This window comes from Semicossyphus pulcher, unplaced genomic scaffold, assembly GCF_022749685.1.
Source record: "Semicossyphus pulcher isolate SPU_LCO1_2020_fin unplaced genomic scaffold, fSemPul1.0.p SCAF_18, whole genome shotgun sequence".
NCBI lineage: Eukaryota > Metazoa > Chordata > Actinopteri > Labriformes > Labridae > Semicossyphus > Semicossyphus pulcher.
Window position 1 is genome coordinate 22,477,728 of NW_027211691.1, and position 24,152 is coordinate 22,501,879.

Here is a 24,152-nt window from a genome sequence, read left to right on the forward strand (position 1 = left end):
CTCTCTCTTCAGTTAACATCAAAGAAACACATTCCCACATATGATAATTGCAGCATGGAATACATGACAGAAAACATAATGTAAGCTCATTTGACTGGAGGTGTCATCATTGTGCACATGTCTGGCTCAGCAGCATCCTCTGCGTGTTGAATCATGAACACCTTTGAAACCAATGCCTCCCACCATGATAATCTTAGCTGCCTGCTGCAACCATACATCCGCTGGTGGAGGAAGAAGACGCGTACAAATCTTTCACATATCCACTCATATGGATTTCAGGACTTTATTGAGCAATAAAAAATATACACTGAGGAAAATATCATTTTCCCTTTTCCTCATATTGTTTTCTTCAGTCTTAAAATCTGATTTAATACTCTCAGATGAACGACCCATGATCCAAAGCGACAAAATGAAAAAAAAAGGACAAAAAAAAAAAAAAAAGAGCAGTCTTTTTTAGCAGTCTTTGAAAACCACCGGAACAGTTTGAAAGCGTCTCTGTTTGTTATATTGTTCACTGAAAACTTGAAAAACGGGTTTCAAACAGATTTGGTTTGAACAGGGGGAAAATCACAGACTAGGTCGTCACATCTGACTCTGCTTCTCCGTAGAGTTCTGCCAGTTTCTGGAACTCAGGCCCCCAGTCGTCCAGGTAGTTATAATCCTGCTCTGATTGTGTGCCGGGAGAGTCTAAAGGGCTGATGGTCCCTGTGGGTGAGCCCTGGCCCTCGAACGCGTAGGTCTGGAGGGAGTCGTAAGGCGGCACGCTGTTGTCCATGTCGGCTTCCACCAGTCTCTGCTTGATGAACTCGTGCACGTCCACCTCGTCCAGCTCCACAGACGGGCTCCGGCGGCTGCGGGATGGGATGCAGTGATGCCTCGCCTCCGGGCGAACGTCCCGCCGGAACTTGAGCTCTTCCGCGGCGGCTGGGTTACGGAGGGCGATGATGTCGAAGGCCTCGGTGTCCTCCTCGCCTCCGCCCTCGTCGTCGTAAGTGACCACATTCTCTCGGATGTCCTCTTCGGAGATGATGAGGGGCTCTTTTTTACTCCGCCTCAGCGTGATGAAGAGAACCACGATGGCTGCAAGACAGGAAATATTTTTGCATGAATGCTTACGTCTAAAAAAACAAAAGAGAGAATTGCCAAGGACAATTCCCCTCAAAAAAGAAGAGAAAATAAAACCTAATGTTAGCAAATGACTTCATTCATAAACTGACATATTTAATAGTTGTCAAAGTCAGAAAGAAAATTGCTTTTCTCAACAATTAAACTGACAAACCCCTTAGCAGAACAACATCATATAATAGAACCTCTGAAAATGGTTACAATGCTCAGCCATGTTTTTCATGCTAATTCCCGTCCCTGTGTGTGCCTGTGTCGTTTGTTAATTCATTGCTTATGACAGGCAAACATGTCGTGGTTCGTAAACAACCAACCAAACGAGCACAAGCCGATTTTATGTGCATATTTATCCGATTTTCCATCAGGACACTGAAACCGGCCAAGCGATGAGGAGTTGTAAATCAATAATACATCGACATTAGCATTGTCTGTGATGAGACTTTGAATGCAAGCTGTTGAGATGATGACAACGTACACATTATCATAATCTGTGAAGCAAATTCAAGCTCACATCCTGCCAAAATGCAAAAACAGCACATAAATAAAAAGGGAACAAGTCTTGGGAAATGGGGGAATGTCCCATGGGATCATGTTATAGTTTTAGGTAGGGCTGGAAAGACAAGGAATAAGCCATCAAAGAAATATGACAAGTGTCTCTGCAGAGTATCTTACAGTGAGGAATATCTTCTCCAACTCTTAATGAAGCCAAGTAATATTTGATGGCATACTACAGGGTGGAAAATGTTCCTACAACTATTGAGAGTTATTCTTCCATGGGTTAATGATGACCTCTCTGCGAGATGTTAACACTAACATCTCTTTAATAAAATGGCGTCAGCCGGGGGAGTGTATTTTACAGCAGTGCAATATCTAAGGTGTTCATTATGCTACATTAGCAGAGATGAGTGAGATAGATCAGTGTTCCCGCAGAGGGCATCTTCGTTCGCTTGCATTGGATGTTGGCGGGAGGAAAAACAAAGATTCAAAGGAACAAGAAGAGAAATTCAGCTGATGAAACCCTGTTTTAAGGTCGAAACTAAAGGTTATTAAAGGATGTAACTGTTCAATGCTATATCCATCTAAACAGCAACACGCTACTGGGTTAGATCAGCCTCACAGGATTACACTTACACTGAATACAGTTTGAGCACTCAGCAGAGACAGGGAGGTGGTGGTGGTGGATTAAGAGGATGTAGAGGTTTCAGCTTTCATAACTTCCAAGATGCAATGATGCAGTAGATTGGCTAATGTATTATATTTACCCAAGCGATACTTTTATGTGGAAACTGAGTCACGCTGCAGACCATATATAGAGAAATTTAAAAGAGAATATTTAAGCCTTAGAGTGGGACTATGAACTGAACTATATATGTGGACACCAAGCTTGAGTTGTTGTTAAAGCCTCTTAATCCTGCAGTTCACTGTGGTAGTACTGAACAAGTAGACAAAAACATACCTTGCATTGGTTGAACCATTGATAGATTATTTAGCAGGTGAGCGTTTGGTACAGAAATTACATGTAGCCCTGTTGTACAAGAATCTGTGGTCACACCTCTTGGAACGAAAAACACAGCATCGTCTGCAAAAGGTTGAACCTTGCTACAATTTTACTACAGTACAGTGCAACCATGCCGTCTTTGCATTGTTTAATAAAAAGATGTGACTGTGGTATATTCTTTATGAAAATATTGTAAATGGCGGTGCAATGTTTTGGTATCTCATCGGCTATTAAACTCACGTCCTTTTTGCTTTAAGAGTAACATAACACCAGATTTTTCTGTTTGAAATTTCCAAGTCTGTTTCATCTCTTAACATAGCGCACTTATGTACAACAACACTTATCAGACATGTTGGATATGTTGCATGTCAGTGGGCCCTGAAGCACCCTTGTACATCACTTCAGCAAGCAGAGAAGATAGATCCCTCGAGGTCAGCAAACTCATAAATGTAAGGGGATGTTATCGCTCAAACCGGTCTTCTGGGGTCATATTTATGATCCGCATTGAAACAGCACAAAACGATGCTTGTATATTCCACACCCAATAATTTTACCCGCAGTTTCTTAAAAGCAAAGTAAACTTTTTTAATTCCACTCTAAAAATGGGTCTTAATGTTCCATAAAACACCTAATGACGAAAGTAACTTTCCAGAGATTCATCCATCTGCATATATTTTATTGTTCTGTGCAGCTCCTTGCCTGTGTTTTTAATGAAATGTCCCCCCAACCTGCATGTGATTAATCTATGAAAAAAAACTCACTCCACTCCACCTGGTGCGGTGGCACCCCAAGTGGGGTTACAGAGGGTGAAAAATGCAATTTGTGTGGGACAGTGCTTATCGCCAAACTTGTTTAAAGCAACCAATTACACAATGCAAGGATGTGAGAGTGTGCAGGTGAGCTGGGTCAATCACGGTGAGCAGAACTAGAAAATAAAGAACCTAGTTTTTTTCATTTACTTCCCCCGTTGAATATTTTTGTGCTGCTACATTTTAGCCTCTTCCTGCTCCCACTATCCTTTTAAGACCTCACGGTAGTTTAGAGGTAAACAGGCTGAATATAATGAAAAACCCAGACACCCCGTTAATGCGCTTCATTATTCACCAGCATTTCATAAAGCAGACTTCACTTTCCACAGTTCATGATCTGCTCGTATTTGTAGTATATTCCCATCCGCTGTACTCACCATATTGTAATACACTCTCTACATTAATGCACCCTCAGTGGTGCATTCGGGTCATTTCATATGCCTACCCAAGGCCAGTTCAGGTCTAACTGTTGCTCAGTGCTCCTCTTATGGCATCAGGGAGCATTACTCCAACGTGCAGCTATCTGTTCACTGCAGTAGCGGCTATTGCACAAGTCTCATTTGTGCTGCATTTACCCTGGTAATGGGAGGTTAGAGTGGAATTCTAGAGGACTGTATTATAATGTAAAAATAATGTGTTTAATCTAAATAAGACGCCATTGCAGGTAGCATGGCAGAGCATAGCAACAGTAAAGACTTTTGGAACATGAGTACAACCACTGACACGTCACAATTACAACATTTTAGGTCAATTATTAGTCAAGTTTTCTTGTATTAGGTTATTGAAACTTTAATACAGTGTAAAGCTTCATCACTAGGATCAATATTTTTCATTCATTTGAACATTTCAGTACTTTCAGGAATTATTACGACTTCTTCATTTATCAAACCTTTTGTAGGTTGCACAGATTCTTGGGATATGAAGTATTTGAAAGTAGTTCAAGAAGTGACATCACAATAAGCAAACTGTTCAGACAAAGTCACCTGACTCGCTCTACATTTAACGGGCTCTGGTTGTATCTTTAATAACATCCCTCTCTAAAACTAATTAGTACCACAGTGCTGTAGCATTTAATTTAAAGCTGAATTAGTACAATCCTAACAATGATCTACTTCTGAATATTTTATGTTATTTAAGTCATGTCTAAAGGGCATTATTAACTTAATCAGCTCGGAAGTATTCTGTATTCCTTATTGGCCTCTTATTGCAAGCTTAATTAGAATGGCTTATTAGAGGGCGCTGAGATAAAACATGGACATTAATCTGGCGGACATATAACAATCTGACACAAACAAATCAAGCTGACATGCAAAGACGAGCGAGAACTGAGAGGGTAAGCAAATTCTATCTGAGTGTTATATTATGTTAATTATGCGCTGGCTTAGCCACCGCTATGGATCAGCTAGATCACATAAGGAGGGAGTTTGGATTTCACACAGGTATGGGATATTAATTCCCACATTCTTAAAAACATTAAAAATCCAATCATAGAGTTTAAGTATTCAGCTGGCTTAGCAATCTACAAGTAGCAGCAAGAGTTAGCATTTCTCCCATCATAAAAGGGGATTTAAAAACAAATGGCGCATGTCTATGGCATCGCTTGCCTTGACCTGGAGTGCACCATGTCTGAAGTCTGCCAGCCCTGCCTAACTAATCTGCATGTTTATATCTGATCACTGTGTGAGCTGAATTGCTTACACCTGCTTATACCTGTATCACATATTTTCCTCTGTGATAACAAACGGCATCTCCCAAGTTACCAATTCCAGTGTGTTCTCTTACAATCAGCTGATGGATCGCGCCATCTGAGAAACTGGCCTAGGCGTAGTGATACCGGATTGTTCAAGAGAGAAAATAGTGCCAAAAAACTGCGCATTATATGACATCCTAGGATGGTGATTTAGTTTTTGTAGGGTAAACCTTTTTGGTTTCATGACCCTGGCATCTCACCGGAACTACTTCTTCTACGTTCGGAACCGGCCACAACTCCGACCACGGGACTCGGTGAGTAAGCTAATAGCTTTGCATCCACTACACTACAAGCAAGTCTTTCATACAACTTAGTGTCCAAAAATCTGAACCAAATAAATGTGGCCAAAAAGTATTGAGGTTTGATAAAGCCTTATAGTACAGAGAGAATATGGTGGGAGGGATTCAGGACATGCAATAAAAGTCTTCTGTGGAATTTAAATAGAGGATACTGCAGTTATTTTGCATGCAACTTCCAACTGGACATCCACATTTCTTCATTGCACTGAGCATGAGCACTGGGAAACAGGTGCAGGTGCAGGCAAGTGAAATAACTAAATCTGATTCATTTTGACTGCGAGCCACTGACAAAATCTCAAATCTCTCGGTGTAACACGTTAGCAAACCTCTGTCCCGTAGGTGATCTATGTGTGAGACACTCGGCTTGTAGCTGAAAAGTGTGAACCCAAAATGCAACAGAGGTCCATCATAAAAAATAGGTGTGATCTGCTCCTCTCCTCTTCCTGTTTCTGTTTCTCTCTCTGTCCTAACTAGCCTTGCGCTCACTATTAAGGATTCAGCGTGTGTCTCTCACTCAAGCGTCTGCTCCAAACAGTGGTGATGGCCTTTTGTTCGCCTCAGCCAGAGGGTTTGGCATCGAGGAGGAAGACAGCCAGTATGAATATGCATAACCTTCACGCACTAATGTCCACAGACAATCACGGAAGAAAGGAGGGGGGAGCAGCGAAGGTGAAGCCATGTTATTAGAAGGTTTTGTCTAATCATGTCCTACTGCAGTTTGGTTTGCAGACGGAGAAATTGGTGTGCGACATCTCTCACACCCTGAATTTAGCTTACAGGAGGTTGTTGATTCTGGTAAATTGAATCACTTCTATTTAACTTTCCCCCCTCGAACAATGAGATTTATTTTTTTAATCTGACCTGTAAAGCTTAATGTCCACATTTTATATAATCATGTGCTGTCTCTGCAGGTCTGGTAGCTATAGTAACAAGGCACACACACTCACTGATCGAGGACATGTTTCCTGGGTGCAGGAAAAGGCAGCTGACATGAATGTATGTTTATTTGCACTGTATTTCTGACGGAGTTTGGTATTCATGGTGCAGAACACATCCGTCACACATGAAATCAACGCAAGTGCTATCTGTGTTGGCTGTCACCACATTCCTCCACGCTTGTCCTCTGCTCTTCTAGTCTCAACGTGGCATGTCAAACATGCGCCAGGCAGGGGGTGTTTGGGGGAGGAGGATTCAGCTGCAGAGTAAGAGAGCGCATTTGAATTGAATTTCAAAACATAAACAAATGTGATTTAGGTGTAATCTGATTTTGCGATTCGAGCTGCCTGTCTGAAAACAAAGCCTCATTGCTCTCAGCGACAGCCATGGGAGGGAGGGCCTAGCACGGTCTTGAGCCCCCCCTAAGTCCCCCCTCCCCCAAGTAATGTTGTGATGAAAAATACTTATAAAACAAATAGTGTAGGGACTGAAAACTAACATGTATTTAAAAAAGTAAACTATAACGACATTTTTTATTGACGTTCCCGTGACGTAGTTTGCATTATTGGAAGTCTGGTTAATATGCAGGATAACATAAATGTACAGTTTTTAGTCCGACAGTTCCTAGAGGAGAGAAAGCTACGTTTTTAATTCAAAACGTTTGTGAATTGTAGTGTGATAAAGCTTATAAGCGAGTGTATGACATCGGTGGCGACGATTCACAGACTGCTTACTCCATCAATGAGAATGCTAACTGCTAACGTGGTCAAGGACAAAGTGATGCCAAACATGGAGGATAATGAGGACAAAGAGAAGAAGAAGCCTGTCTGAACAAGATGCATTAATATTGTAAGTTAGCACTGTTGGATGAAAGTTAGCTGCGTGCCTTGGGCTAACGTTAGCTACAGCTGGCATGCCGCTGCTAGCTAGAAAGAGTTGTGTATTGTTTCCATTGTGTTAACCATGTCGTTTTTTTTCTCACAGCTGAAGTTGTAAATCCACCGAGGCTTTTCGTGGTGACGAGGAGTTGGATTGTGATTGTTCATTTTTGTTGTATGCTTTTGATTCATTGAAAAGCATTGAGTCTGCTGGCTCTCAGACCCATTTTCCCCTCGCCATCTACTGCAGGTTTATTCTCAGAATTCTCTCAGTTGTACACACCTCGCCTCTGAATCACACTGACCCTGCAATCTCCATTCGCCTCTTCTTTGCTCTCTTTGTCCTCACCAACTCCTTTCTACTCATTTCTCCTCCAGCCTCCTCTCTGTGTCCTCCTTCTTTTCCGTCCTTCATATTCTTTTCTTTTTCTACCACCCCTGCCCTTTCCAACTCTTTCTACACCTCATTCTGAATTCTACGTGTGTCTGCACATGTCTATTCATCCCTCTCTCCTTCTATGCCCTTGTCAAACCCTTTCCACCCTTCCCTGACTTCTATGGTTCATCTCCTCCATCCATGCCCTCAGGATATTTGCCCCGGGCAGCTCCCCCCTGCTGCAGGTCCCCACAGCGGCTGTCCCAACTTACCCAGCAGGATGACGATGCACAGCAGGATGGCAATCAGGGCCCCCGTGCTGAGACCCGCCGAGGAGAGGAACGCCTCCCCTTGGCACATACGGACCCTGCCGTGGCGCTGGCACGGACACACGCGCAGGGTCAAGGTGCTGGTGCCGCTCAGCGATGGCTCCCCACCGTCCCACACCACTATGGGCAGCTCGTACAGCTCCTGGGTCAGATGGTTGAATCGCCGCCGCCTGGCGATGATGCTGGCCGTGCTGTCTGCAATGGAAGAAAAAGAAATTCAGGAAAATTAGACCCCTTGGCTGAAAAGACTAATTGATGGTTTCATCTTTCTTCTCAATTGTGTAGCTCATTCTGTGAAGCCTGTAATTATCTATTGATACAGACATTTAAATAAGGGTAAGAAGCATCAGCTAAAAAGAAAAAATAAACATATACACAAAACATATACACAGCATCACAAGCTGGTACATTTCTAACTGCTGCTTCCATGTGTGCCAAGGCTAATTAATTTCAAAGTTGTTCGTTTACTTTTTTAATGTGCTGCAAAAGAGCAGTTCACCTCGGCCTCTGCAGAAACACTGTTAATGGAACCTGTCATGTAGACAAACACAAATGAAAAGGCTGAATTTGTAGAGAAGCAAAAGCAAATAAGAGAAAACTCAAGAGGAAGCTTTTCAGACGAATTCAATAAAGAGGAGGAAGCAAATAAAAACACAGGTACAACACTGCTATACAGATGAAAGAATAAGTGGATTCCAAAGAAGCTTATTTGGTTTCTTGTGATGTCAGAACTCTTTCTCAGGAAGACGTATTCTGAGTGTCTGATATTAAACTGACCACAGTGATGAAACAATTCTGATTACGTTCTACAATAAATCCCAGTCAAAAGCAATACTCTTGAAAGATGAAAGCCGTTCTGAATTCTCCCCTCCATCCTTGTATCTGGTCGTAAAGATGGTACATCTACAGTACATCATGCACAGCGGGCTCCTTGCCAATGGCCTCCATATTTCTGCAGCCAACTGATGCTGCCTTCTTTACTTCAGCCAAGTTTATTTTGATCTCAGTGGATTGTGAAACTCAAGGGAGATTATATAAATCTGGAGGAATCCATACCCATGAATATAAATGTATATACTGTATATTGTAATATATGTATACACGAAAAGAGAAGCACATGGGGCTCCTGCATTGACAGCAACAGGGTCAGGAACTCTGAGCTCAGAGCTGGCATCCACCATCTGGGGCCATTATGGTCCATTTGCCCACCAATTCTGACCAAAGCAGAGTCACAATGCTGCACTGACTTTCAGCTTGGACTGTTTAGTCCATACTGCTTGGCAACATCAGTGTGAAAGTAGTGCCAGCATAGTTCTAGAAACTTTAGGGTAAACTTAAGAAACTACCAATGCCAGCAGAAAATGAGAACAGCTGACTACTGATTCTGTTCATCTGTATTTTAAATCCATACTTCTTATATAGCTGTTTGAGTTCGTACTGTGAGATGATGTGTATTATTCTGAGCTTAAAATGAAGGAAAGAATAGTGCATGACATTAACTTTATTAAACTTTACTGGAAATTGGTGTCTTGGTTCAGTTTTGTAGTGGTAGTTTTGAATAACCTACCAAGACCAAGTGACGACTAAGACCAAAATGTATCCAGACCAAGACTTTGAGGGATTGTGACCAAATCAAGACCAAAATGTAGGCATGGAAAGACCAAGTCAAGAACAACACATAGGCATGGCAAGACCAAGTCAAGAAGATGTTGGCATGGTAAGGCCAAGTCAAGAACAATACATAGGCATGGCGAGACCATATCAGGAACAAGACGTAGGCATGGCAAGACCAAGTTAAGAACAAGACGTAGGCATGGCAAGACCAAGTCAAGAACAAGACGTAGGCATGGCAAGACCAAGTTAAGATCAAGACGTAGGCATGGCAAGACCATATCAGGAACAAGACGTAGGCATGGCAAGACCAAGTCAAGAACAAGACGTAGGCATGGCAAGACCAAGTCAAGAACAAGACGTAGGCATGGCAAGACCAAGTCAAGAACAAGACGTCGACATGGCGAAACCACATCAGGAAAAAGACATAGGCATGGCAAGACCAAGTCAAGAACAAGATGTAGGCATGGCAAGACCAAGTCAAGAAGATGTTGGCATGGCAAGACCAAGTCAAGAACAAGATGTAGGCATGGCAAGAACAAGTCAAGAACAAGATCTAGGCATGGCAAGACCAAGTCATGAACAAAATGTAGGCAGGGCAAGACCAAATCAAAAACAGGACGTAGGCATGGCAAACAAGAAAATACCAAGTGAAACTTTGGTTGATTTGGCTGAAGATAAAGCCCTTCCGAAAAGACCAATCTTGGGTACTAAAACACTACTGGACACTGTTAGGTAAATGCTTTACAGTGTTATTTGTTGAAGTTTTAAGTTGCCATAGCTACCTTGTTAGCCAAACCTATACAAGCGTGGTCATAATTTCACACCTACCCTTCTCTCTGAACTAAAAGGTCATGGGTCAGTTGTTTCCCTTTGCAACAGTGCAGTGCAAGCTTTCTTTATAGGGTTGTTAATGGCTTTGTTTCAGTGCACATGCATGATAAGAAGCTTACATCAACACGAAGGCCATCACACAACCACTTCACATGCTTGGCTCGACTGAGGGCTTACCATTAGCATTCTAACATGCAATGTTTGCTTGCACATGCAGACTGTGTGAGAAAGGCAAGCTTAGAAGTAGAAATCTGTTCATCTGTAATGTGAAGTTATAGTTACAAATAACCCAAATACAGCACAAGAGCTGCAACTATTAACTGATTACAACATTAACATTATTACCAGAGCAAAAACTAATGGTTTCAGCCATTTCTCAAGCAGATAGTTGAACATTTGCTGGTTTCAGCTTCTTAAATTTGATGATTTGCATTTATAGGAGTAAATAAAGAGTATTTGGGTTTTGAACTGTTGGTTGGACAGAAGACGCAGATTAAAAATGTCCCCTTGGGTTTTATTTTCATTTCCCTGAAATCCCGAATTTGCCCTCTGGGGATCAATAATGGATGTTCTTGTTAGTATACCTTGTTAGTTGCAGTCCTACACAGCACAGACTGAACACCTGCTAAATTCAATGCATAATTTCCTTTGCAATAGTTGTATTATAAGATAAGGAATCAAACAATGTTTAAAAAACCAACAGCTACAACATGATCAGCCATCTCTGTTCACTCAAAGAATATGGCTGGGTAAATCGGGTATATGTATGACTAACAGGGGCCTCACATGACTGGCTAACCAGAAACTCTCAGTTGACACACCGCATGCTAATATATATTCACAAGATATTTTAAGTTCCAAGAGAAAATGCTGAATCGTGCACAGGACAACCTCTTCCTTTCCACCCAGCGAAAACACCTCCGCCATGCTGTACTATCGTGCTGCTGCTCTGAGACCTCGCCTCCCACTCCAATCTCAGCTCCATCTATGAATAATTATAATGATCGACAGTTGGAATGACAACACGTACTTCAAGCTTTATTAAGTCAGACTCGCAGTATCACCGTATCAGCAAGCAGATGGGTGGTGGTGGTGGGTTGAGAGAGTGGAGTGTGAGGGATGCAAATAACAAGGAGGAGAGAGGGGGAGCTGGAAGATGAGAGGAGAAGAGGGGGAGGCGAATGGGGAGGTGAATGGAGGAGGTGTGTGTGAGCCAAAGAGAGAGCAGAGAGGATGGAGACTGAGGCTGAGACAAACAGGCTGTGTGTTCGCCGTCACAGTCCTCACTCTTTGAAGCACAGGACCGCGGCAACACAGGTCCTTGTACAGACCACGACAAGGAAGTGCACATCAATTATGTCATGCTAATTTCACATTAAACCGCCTCTCGTCGCAGGTGGGTGGAGGAGAGCTGCGTGCTTGTTGATTAACGTTGCAGCGAGATAGGCCATCTGCAGCCACGTAACAGGAGAGTGAGCACAGACAGAGTTTAACCGTGTTGTGACAGCTCCTGCTATATGACGAGACCCGAAGTGTGAGGCAGGTGACCACCCAAGAAATGAGGGGAAATGTGTTTTTAAGAGAATGTCACACTTCATTAAAAATGATTCAGATCATTTTGATATGTTATTTTGCACATCACTTGCAATAAAGTTTCCTTACTTTTCGAGGTGTCAGATTTTTATCACATAAAAAAATGCAAATCTGTGAGGTTTTTCACAACTCTGTGGATTTCCCTCTGCACCTGGTTCATTAAGCAACTAACTGGCAAATGTAGAAGTATCACTTACATAACCTTTGGATCACTTATGCATTCATGTCGCTCCATTTCGAGATATGAATTTAAGTGAGATTTCACAGCGGCAAGAGGAAAAACTTTGAAGTTGTGCAGAAATTAGGACATTTTAGGGAAATACCTGCAGGACTCCAATCTCTGTGATCACTCCTAAGTTAACTGTGGTTACACGTTCTTGTAGTTTGTGTTTCTTGATTGAACAAATGGTATTACTGCCTTGAAAAGACAATAAAACTATTTAACTTTGATGCAAATCACTCAAATAAAGTGCATCTAAAGACATAAAATCCCTAAATAGATCTAAGAGCAATCTACCTTAAAGTGCAAGCTCTTCATTATAGAGCTGTCTCACTGTGAAACATGAATTAAAAAAAGAAAAATCAAACCATTACTCTTCCAACAATAGAGACACGCGACACAACCACATCTCCACAGACTTCACACTTGCCTACACATGCACTTAGCTGGATTCCTTGTGAACTTTGGTGGGTGTGTGTGTAGGTGCCGCTGATGGGATTCAGCACGAACCTTCTCTGCAGCTTCCACTTTGAGCACCACATACATTGTCGTGGCGCTATTTTTGGGTCACGTTCCGTTTTGAACTGCTACCTAATGTTGGGGGTGGCTTAACTTCAAACGGGTTGCAAATGTCAGGAAAATGCATGACTTGTGTAGGTGAAGAAAGTCAACATTAGTGTGCCTTCTGCTTACAGAGGTAGCAATATATGTTGGAGTCTTGGTACGATTAATTGGGATTCCCGTACTGACTGGGTTTTATCAGTGAACCCACCATCATTAGCGAAACCTTTGTAACGTCCTGAGATCAACGTTTCATTTAAGGAAGATCCCCTGTTAAAACTTGTACATTTAAAATACTGTTGAATAACAACTATACTTACTGTTGCTTTTCATGAAAGAATGTGATAATCCAGTCAGCACTCTGGATGCAAACTATCAAAAACTATAAAAAACTGCAAACTATCTCGCCTTATAATGGTTTCCTTACTGCTGGTCATCTCCTGTCTTGATCATTGCTTGTGTTGTATTAACTCTCAGATGTACGTTTCTTTGGACAAAAGCGTCTGCTGAGTGAAACTGTAACATTGTAACATAGTAGAAGTTGATTCATGAGTTTTGCCCTAAGTTAAGTGGCAGTACATAAATACCAGCAAATGTATTATATTGGAGTGCAGGGGTTAGCGCTGTTGCCTCACAGCTAGGAGGCTCCTGGTTCAAACCCTGGTTTAGACATTGTGCGCCTTTCTGTGTGGCGTTTGCATGTTCTCCCCGTGCATGCACGGGTTCTCTCCGGCTTCCTCCCACTGTCCAAGGACATGCTCGTTAGGTTAATTGGTGACTCTGAATTGCCCGTAGGTGTGAGAGTGTGCATGAAGGTTGTCAGTCTCTATGTGTCAGCCCTGTGATTGACTGGTTGACTAGGCCAGGGTGTACCCTGCCTCTTGCTCAATGACAGCTGGGATAGGCTCCAGCCCCCCTGCGACCCTGAACAGGATAGGCGGTATAGATAATGGATGTATGGATGTATTATATTTAAATCAATTTGAGTATTATGAACAATAAAGACACAAAGTTTCCCTCCAATAAAGTCCTGTGTATATTATACAGGGAAACCATAAAGCTCCCAAAGAGTGGTTTATATTGTAACCTCTGCTGCAGCATTTACACTGACCCTAATGATGCTGTTAAGTACACAGCGCAGCCCTAGCTAAACTAATTAGCATGTGCTAGCCATCCGTTAACCGCCAACACAATGACAAGGCACTCTGGGTGGGGAACTTCACTTTTGAAATGACAGTAAGTTTGGAGTGTGAATACTCTGCATTAGACCACTGATGCTGTAATTGTTTGGTTGAAGGGCCTTGAAAAACAAGTCAACTGAGCTGAACATAAGAAGAAGGACAAACATAGCGTTAAGTGTCAGGTGTTGTTATAAGGCAGCTTTTAATATTGATTTACGTATCAGTGTTGTTTTGTGTCGGAATAATAAACATTTCACGCAAATTAAGAGACAAACGTAACAATGTACTTTCTTAAAAGAAGCCTCTGCATTCAATACGGATTAGTGTGACTCAGCGAGGCTTAGTTTAAGAAAACATGCCCGGCAGTGACAACAGATCGCAGTGATCAGGCTGCTTGTGGAAAAAAAAGACACAATGTATTGTGCTTGGTATAAGCACACTCTCACAATCACAGTATGGTATGTTGTTCCATTGTGTTTTGCGTGTTTAAGTTAATGATGGGGTGGCCGATATGTTGCTAAAGCAACAATCAAAGGGGATGTCTGATTACTACTATTATGTTCCTCTGATGCACAGGAAGAAATTGCTTTACACCTCCGATGTGGCACCACTGTTCACTGCTTTACTACACACATAAGGCTTATGCATTCATTATAATTATAACATTTTTAATAGAGCACTTTTCAGAATTTAGGGTAGCAAATAAAACTTGAATCTCCTGATCAATTAATTAATTCCACAAAAATTAGAGGGTAAAACAAATAATGTTTTCAACCTTTATTAAACAATAAACGTCAAGTAATTTTGCTCGAATAATAGGAAAGCTTATCAAGTACTCAAACGTGAGATTCTGACTTTTTTTTTTTGCCGTTTGTTTTGCAACCTTTGACAAAAGCAGCATGAGACAAGCTGCTCTGCCCTCTCTGGCACTCATCACGCTGTTTCAGCAGAGAATGGCTGTTTTGGAAACGAGAAGTGTAACACCCACTGCAAGTGAAGTGTGAATGACATGAAATCTAATTAAACGTCCCACATATCAGCGGCTTGACAGCGCTGCTTTCAACGCAGCTGATTAACTGTAATATTATAAGGTCTTCTGTATGCACACTGGAGGAAGATGCCTTCAAAAATCAATTGATCTATTTAAGTATGTGGGTTATTTAGAGATCATAGCCTGCGTTTAATTGCCTTTTTAGAAGCAAATGTCATCACAATGTGACAGAGAAGGAGATCAAAGAGGCATTCAATTTTCAGTCATTGTAAAGTGGGCCTCGTCGAGTTGAATGTATTTAAAGGGCTTTTAACAGAACAGGTTTGTCACAAAGTGCTTTCCAGGTGCAGATGAGTAGAAGCATCCCCCTTGTTTTTCAGCTTTAATGGCTCCCTAATACGCTGTAGGAGGTTTGACCTGCATTTACTGCAGCATATGCGGCTCTTCATCTTCATCAACACATCTGCACGTCAGGCCCTGCCTTCATCTACGCAAACAGAGATCGCTAGCTCCACGGCGAGGAGAAGGGCCCTGAACCGAATCTGAGACCGACTCGGTGTTGTCTTTTTTAAGCTACAAATTGACTCTCGACCGCTTTGCTTTGTTAAACAGCGCTGGAGCTGTGAGAAAAGCAGCAATTGTACCAAGATAATAGCTTTCAAGAATCTGATATGGTTGCAAAGAGCCTCCAAAGAAGGCATAATTGCTTCTTTTAAAAGTCTTGATTGTTAAATTACCTGAAATGAGAGAGGAGCAGGAATCAATTACAGATATCATTGGTTATTTAACTTGAAAAAGTCGTCATTAAGCATATCGGAGTGTCTCAAACTAAATCCTCCTTTTTGTAATGCAAAAACTTTGCACAGAAATCCAAGTTCATGAGGATCCATTGTGAGCGAGCTGTAACTGAGGAGGAAAGGAGGTCATGAGAGAGTTAGCTGTGTGAGTGACTGAGAGGGATTTTCGTCAGTTGCACAACAACAGAGGGAGGCATTAGGCTCTGGCATGGAGCGGCTACCAACTGTTGGTCTGCTACACGAGCAATGAAAGAAGTTGCTTGGAGTGTGAAGAGCTTACTTTAATTATCAGACAGAGGAGTCAACAGTATGATGCATTGTGCCTCTCTCTCTCTCTCTCTCTCTCTCACCCGGATATTGTGAACACAGCAAATATCATCTAATACACAGAAGGCAGAAGAAGGCGATATGGCTATGACACTTCTTTTGAGCGCGAGTGCAAACGCAGGCTGCAAGCGACTGGAGATGACTGAGGCGGCATGAAGTCAAGAGTGCAGCGGCTTAACGTTCAAAGGGAGGTTGCTGTTTCGAAACTTTAGATGAGCGAGAAGAAAACAAGAATTCGAGGCGGCCTCAGACTCATGAGTAAGAAGGCAATTTAGGCAGCAGAAAAAGATCTAACACACTGAACACTAATATAATGGTGTTTGGCCTGACACTGCACTTCACTTCACTGATAAACCTCCAAATATAACTGTGTTTGTGATAGTTAGTAGTTCTAAAGCCCTCTGGATATTTAGCTTAAATTAAAAATGCATGGATGATATCAAGGTAAGAAAGCATCCACTGAAATATTGGTTAGAAAATCTAGTTTAAAACAGCTAATTCTTTCTGTTTAGATTTCTCAACGGTGCGAAGGTGTGGTGATCACATTCTGACTGTTGCATGCCCTGTTGTTTTGTGCGGAGTCAGGCAATAAGCGAAGTCCAGCCCACAACAGGATGTTTGAGACGCCTGAGTCAGAATCAGACGAGGAGGCAGGAGTCCTGCCATCTGAAAATTATTCATTCAAATGGTCACTGAACAGTAAATTAATTAGTAAATTTGACCCTGTTTTGCGTGAAGAGTACCTAAATTTAACAACTATGATACACTTAAATAAATTAGGTAAATTCTACTCAACATTTCTCATTAGATTACAAAACTAATTACTTAATAAGAATGAGTGTAACAGTAGTAACAATAACTCGTGACACATAGAGACAGGCAACTTTTCACGCTCACACTCACGGGCAATTTATATTCACCAATGAACCTAACGAGCATCTTTGGACTGTGGGAGGAAGGAACCCGGAGGGAACCCACGCATGCACAGGGACATGCAAAATCCACACAGAAAGGCCCACTTTGTCCGAACCGGGATTCGAACCAGGAACCTACAGCACATACCACTGCTCCACCGTGCAGCCTTTCGCTAATTTAATTTCTTGTCATATACATACACAGTGACTACAAATCGTCTGGAATATCTAACTAAAAATGTATAAACCCCGATGGCACATCAACACTTGAGATACTCGCACTGATTAGTCAACCCTGGCCTGCAGCCAGGAACAATCATTGATGCATGGACACTCTGCAGTACAGGCCCAACATCATGGGTAGATTTTTTTATGGTTTTTTGGGTTGCAATTGTTACTGTTGAAAATGAGGTAATGCAGATAAACTGTACTTATTTCAATTCACTTGCTGACTTATATTCTTTCATTTATTTAATTTGCATGGATTTAATTTACTACCCTCAAAAATCCTTTTTTTGCAGTGCATGACACAGTCCGCCTAACATGGCGCTCTATTTAAGCTGCAAGATTTCCGGTCTCTCCCTCTGCTCTGTCATTGCCACAGCTGCCCTGCACCACTACTACGCTCATACTTTCAGCCCCACCACCTCCCCGGCATCCACCTGCAGGCTCCGGCTAGAGGGGGGGTTTAAGATAATATCTCATCACTCTTCAAATGTCTGCATGTAAAATAAATCTGCGAGGAGCGATGGGGTCGGAGCCTTGATGGCAAACACAAGCTATGTTCTGCTGCAATTAAGGTTTCAAGCTATAATAACATTAATTGTCAGACTGAACTGAACTCCCTGGTGATGTTTAACATTTGCCGGCAAAAAAAGACAACCATGGTTAACGCTTAACACCATCGGATGTGGAATAGTGCGGGTGCCACTCCAGCTAGGTTCAAACAGTTTGACTTGTCCTTTGAAATATAATATCAAACACAATGTTAAGCAAGTCTACAGACACTTAGATATTTAGATTTTGTAATGAAGCAATTTGTCCCTTTTAGCTCCTTATTATCTACACAAGGCCGTAACTATCAGCCCTCCTTAAGGCTAAAAAAAGGGGTTTCCAGTGGCTTTAAAACAAGAACCACTTTCCTTGTCTAAAAGCCAGCTTAAGGGTGCCCTTGATCAAGGCATTTAGCTGCTCTAGTGGAGCTACTTTGTGGTCAACAGAACAAGTGGGAGGCTTTGCTGGGCGGCTGCCTCTCTTTCATGTGGTCAACTAACCATCCGGGTTGTTGCTCTAAATCAGAACATGATCTTTAACAGCTTTCTTGTTAAAAGAAAAGAGGCTGGCAGAGGAAATAGAAGAGAAAGTGGTTTGAATCCTACTTCTGTGAGAGCCTGCAACACTGTCAAATGATTAAAACATTAATAAATGTTCATTTCCATGTCATGACACATAATCGTCCCCAGCCCACATGGGATTACATCACAGATATAGTGTGAGAAAAACAGGATCCGGTGGGATGGTGTGCAGCACGAGCTAAAAAGCCAAATTGAAAGGCAACATTACTCAAACAGCATGAACTAAAGAAAACTGCTATCAATCCTTCAAGAACGGCGCTTTCCTTCCTGAATGGTTTGGGAATATTTTGCTGCAGAAGGCTCTGTTGTAAGAAGTGTTACAACTTTTCTAGGAGACTCACTTTGCAAGAGCTGGATGTATTTAAAAAGGCGGCAGTATGGACTGGAAATGTTAAATTTTAGAGTTTAATTTGCACACTCTGCGTGTTCCAAGCCTTAGCCACCCAACCCGAAACACCCTGGCTCCAGGAGGGTGTCCTGGTTTCCCCAGCAGACCTCTCTAAAGACACTAATCCATAGATGGATTTGAATTGCTCTTCCTCTGGTCCCTCATCTGCCCCCAATGTGTCCTGAAAGACCCCCATTAAAAAAAGCTGCCAGGATCACAAGGTCTGTAATTCATTTGGTTAAATTTAACAGAAACAGTCACTCCAGGAAATTGGGAAACACTTTACCTCACTATGCATTTACACACCACTTATTGTGGCCTTGGAGAACATCATTTACATATAAAAGCTCACGTCTATTTCAAATAATTCACTTTATCTGGCAGACATGCTACTGCTCAGAAAGCAGAAGAGGGAGCAGAGGTAGGAGAGAATATCTGCATCTCTTTGGCAGCTTGTTATTGGTTAACAAGTTATTTTTCACCATTAGCTTCTATTAGCTGCACACTGTGATTCCCTAACACAGCATATGGCAAATCAGCAAGACACGCATTGCATGCAATTGTGGAAGCACACCTCCGTGTATTGTCAGTTATCCCCTGAAGTGTCACAGTGACAATTATAGGAAATATACTTTGTGTTATTTTAACAGCACATTTGACACAGTCACAGCCATGATGAGATGCTAAAATAACAGGCCTCAAATAGTTTGGATGAAAAAAGTTCTTATATACTCCTTTCCCACCAAAATGAGTGCGTCGGCGCCGGTTTTTCAGACCCGGGAAGACTCGCTTATAGATGTAGATTGTCTCTTTTCCCATTGCCAGTCGAGTAAACTCCTTTCGGACTTTTTTCTGCTGCTTCACCGCCTGATGCCACAAACACGCCGGAGACAGGGTTAGTAAACTGTCTGATGCCACAAACGCGCCGGAGACAGGGTTAGATGCATCATAGCATCATGCCAGAAAGATGGCGGAGATTAGCGTGTCGACATGGGTTCCCATCAATGCCAGTCGGAGCCGAGGCGGTTATTACCCGCGTCTACTGCAGAGTCATCTGACCCGGGTCTGAATGCCGATGGTAACCTTTCCCGCTAAGCAAAAAGGCCGGGTATTAGTGTTGTTTTTGCTAATGAAAAAATGTTTGTTCTCCACTATGAGCAAGGCTAATGCAGTGGAAAGGAATGCCTTAAAGCCTCAGGAAATATCTGTTAAAGTGGTAAAAATGCATTTATGATAATAAAGTTGAGAGACTCGAATCGAAGTAAAAATAAACATTCATAACTATAATTGCTGTTGCTATCAGAAAAAAACGGTTTCAAAAACAACTCATTCTGCTGTTCAATCTCCAAGGACTTCCTGGCTCGTCTGCACAGTAATAGTGGATGTGACAATGAGGCGGCTATAAACAGTATGTTTGAGCCGTCTGAGTCAGAATCGAAGGAAGCAGAAGCTCTGCAATCCAAAAATTATTCATTTTAATTGGTCACTGAATGTTGAGTTACTGAATGTTTCGCTTTCCATATCATAGTTAGCAGCTAGCATTCACATGCACATGGCTGGGAGGCCCCGATTTGCTCTCAAGGATTAGCTAGAACGTCACCCACTTCTGCGATGCTCAAGAAGCGCTGATGAAAGACGATTATCAGCCCACACTAAAATCTTGCATCCAAAAATAGAAAAAACCGACACTCAACACGGCTAGTGGTCAATGATTACCTGTGGCCATCAATAGTTGGCCCGGGGACGATGCTTACGCTGGGTGAACACAGACAAGTAGCTGCTGTGTGACTATTCCTGTGATCGGATCACAAAATTACGTAAATATCCGAGCGTACCCCTGGCCAATTCAAACCCAATTTCAGGAAAGTATACAGAAACATAAATGAAAATATTAGAATTTGGATTGAATCAAATTTGTAATACTTTAAGGTGCTTACTGTTATGTATGTAATTTCCATAAATACATAGTAAGAAGGCTATTGTGGTTTTTCAGTGGCTGGAGGTAAATATTCTGTCTTCAAATCTTCTGTTCAAGAGTTGACTTGAGATGCTACACACCGCATCAATATGTGTACAACTGAAGCCAACTACTCCTGAATAAAGTAGTCCTTCCACATTTGCACTTTCAAGAAATAATAATATAGTATCCTTGAGGAGATGTCTGTCTTTGGAGAAGAGTTGCACTCGATCTTTGCTTTGTTTGATTCATCTGCCCCTTAGGAGAGGAGGTGGGCGGGGTAGGGGGGTGGGGGTTTATGGGTGTCTCCGAGTGCCACTTACATGAAGGCAGCCAAACTTGCCTCTGCATCTCAATGTAGTTGAATGCAGCAAAGGGAGGGCTTGTGGTGGGAAGCAACTGGACCAAGGGCTAAACAGACTTATCTCCTATTATCACATCGATTTTTTTGATCTCTCTGGTGCTCTCTTCCTTCTCTGTTTTCATGCTTCCCTCTCTCCGGCTCAGAGATTCATCCGGAGTGCTGTGAACTCCTCCTCTCAGCGGGGCAACTGTGAGATCTTCTGGCTGAGAGCTTTTAAAAGCCCTGTGATTGCAGACCAAACCCAGGGCTAGGTATCCACCTGAGACTGGAATGGTTGCCATGGTAACACCCACTGTTGGCACTGCGCTGGCACGATATAATGCAACCCAGGAAGCGAGGGGAAAGAGAGAGCGCCGGAGCGGGTAATCCATTTGACAACACAATGCGCAAACATCCCAAACCTCAATGACGCTTATGTTTCATGAAGACCCGACTCGGCGGAATTAAGATGTGTTGACGTCTGCCCAGTTGACAGTAGCGTATATTTCTATTGGCCCTCCAAGGTACGAGGAAATCTCTACAGCTTATTGGATCTTTGAAAGTGAGCAATGAGGTTGAAGCACAGCCCCTGAAGCCAGAGTGCAGAACTCATAAGAAATGCAAACAAACATATTGATCACTGTAATTACCTTCATTGTCTTTCAGCGTGAAGTTGGGATTAACCGGTAGCTGGCTTGGCAAAGCGAAGGAAAAGCGCTGTCCGTTGGCAAAGTCATCCTTATCCACTGCTGTGACAGTCTGGATCACCTGTTGTACAAAGGACACGGGGTAAATCACTCTCCAAAGACAACACATGCTACATTTAATTAGCCGCTGCACCGTTTGCAATCACTTTTCACTCTAATTGCGAGCAGCACAAGGATGATTTGGCTCCTGATGTATGTCATGTATTGTTGATCATAATTGGTGAGTGTCAAGAGTTCTTTTGACCTACAGCCAACTGGTCTTGTAACATTTTCTCCTCTACCAGTGTATGCTGCCTGAAAAAGGGGGCTGCTTGCAAACGGCTAGGATTTCAGAGCATTAGGCTTGTGCCGACGGGGGAGGCTGGCATCTAACAATGACAGGGGTGCTCTGAGGGCACCCTCACTGCCACTTTTGTCGTCTTGTTACCCTTAATTGGTAAAAGACACAGTGAGAGCGGGGACAGAAAGTCAGAGTGGAGAGAAAAACGACCTGATAGCCCCTGTCACCACGGGGACTTCTTATCTTCAATGTGAGATTTGGGGTCTTGTTGTGCTCCTGGTACACTCGCACAAGCCCCTGTCTTTAACTGTGCTGTATTAGGATCTACTTGCTGTGTGCTTGAGTTCACTTATGTGGATGTTATGGTTGACAGGGCGGCACTGGTGGGAGCTTTCGGGCCGAGGAGAGCAGGGCTGTCTGTCTTCCTGTGCTAATGGTTCCAAAGTTAAAATTGTGCAGATTTTGTTTTCCATCAGTGTGAAAAAGTAGCTAACTGCCACTTGATTACTCGTAAAAATCAAGATAATGGGATGTTTTGAAAACCAAAGGAAGCCATATAATTGGCTGTTAGCTTGAAAATGCCTGCCTGAGGATACATCACTGCTTGGTTGATTTCTGAGTGGGTGTATCGTTGTTCTCCATAGTGTCATTTTTGGTTTTAATGACAGTTTGATGCGTCTCTGCTCTTGTCTTTGCAATTTTTGAGCTTCAATATCTTTCTGGTACCAGTGGTGCAAAAACACTGAACCATATCTTTCAGTACCTCCTCCCACTGTTAGCGACATTAAGGCGTTTTTGTAATACCACACTCTTCAGATCCAAAAATCAGCTCCAAAATAATACTTAACGTCAATTAGGTATTCACATTGAAGAATCTGACTGAGTCATTATACCCCTTCCAGAAATAAGAGCAGGGCTGCTGATTAAAGTTGATGATTGGCACCATTCTCCTCAAAGACCCTGAGTCCACTTGTGCTTTGTGTTCTAGCTGCATCACTATACATCGAGCAATACATTAGCAATAGTAATAGCATGATATTTAAATCTGTGTTTTTCCAGTTCTCTTATTTGGCAAACACAGGACGTCAAAAAAGGGGCTGTTAGCTGAGCTGCTGCTAGCTTGTTTTTAGGTTGCTTAGGGTGTTTTTAGGTCATCAATACATCAGTTCATGGGTTAACCAGCCCTTGTCCTCTCTAAAACCAATAGACAGGTAAGTTAAACAGGTAAAAACATGGAATAAAGCAGCTTCACGGTAAAAATCAGCGTCTCTCCAACGCTCTGTGGTGACTTTGGGGGCTAAAAAACCTTCTTCCTTCAGATCATTCTTACTTGTGAGCTGAGCTGCTGCTAGCTTGTTTTTAGGTTGCTTAGGGTGTTTTTAGCTCATCAGTACATCAGTTCATGTGGTTTTAACCAGCCCTCGTCCTCTCTAAAACCAACAGACAGATAAGTTAAACAGGTAAAAGAAGCTTCACGGTAAAAATCTGTGTCTCTCCAACGCTTTGTGGTGACTTTGGGCGCTGGTTGCCCAGCTGACGCTTACTTCGGCTTGCTAGCTTACTAAAAAACCTTCTTCCTTCGGATCATTCTCACTAGTGAGCTGAGCTGCTGCTAGCTTGTTTTTAGGTAGCTTAGCTTGTTTTTAGCTCATCAGTACATCAGTTCACGTGGTTTTAACCAGACCGTGTCTCCTCCAAAACCAACAGACAGGTAAGTAAAACAGGTAAAAACACCGAATAAAGCAGCTTCATGGTAAAAAATTAGTGTCTCTCCAATGCTTTGTGGTGACTTTGGGGGCTGGTTGCACAGCTGACGCCTACTTGAGCTCGCTAGCTCAGATCATTCTTACTACTGTTGTAACCTGTAGTTTAATATACTTCACAACACAACTGCAAACCAATCAGAAACTCTTCTGCATCCGTGGTTTAACAATTAAAATGCACACAGACTAAGCAGAATGTTAATGTGCAGCTCATTCTTCCACACGTGTTGTCCTCTGAATGGTGATGTGTGGCTGTCTCATCCAACACATCATTATTCTCCCCACTTAATCCCCTGGGCCAAGAACCCTGAGGCAATAAAGCAACTGTAATTC

At 42.4% G+C, this 24,152-nt stretch overlaps 1 protein-coding gene across 1 annotated transcript in view; it reads right to left on the reverse strand.

The window, feature by feature from the left end:
* Positions 1–282: 282 nt before the first annotated feature.
* Positions 283–24,152, reverse strand: part of LOC138595571 (cadherin-18) — a 95,837-nt gene continuing 71,967 nt past the window's right edge. Inside the window, exons 10-12 of the mRNA XM_069666866.1 lie at positions 21,720–21,837; positions 7,941–8,192; positions 283–1,080 (exon numbers count right to left, since the gene is read on the reverse strand). Of these exons, the coding sequence (XP_069522967.1) occupies positions 575–1,080; positions 7,941–8,192; positions 21,720–21,837 (876 nt within the window). The 3' untranslated portion in view covers positions 283–574. The remainder of the gene's footprint in view (positions 1,081–7,940; positions 8,193–21,719; positions 21,838–24,152) is intronic.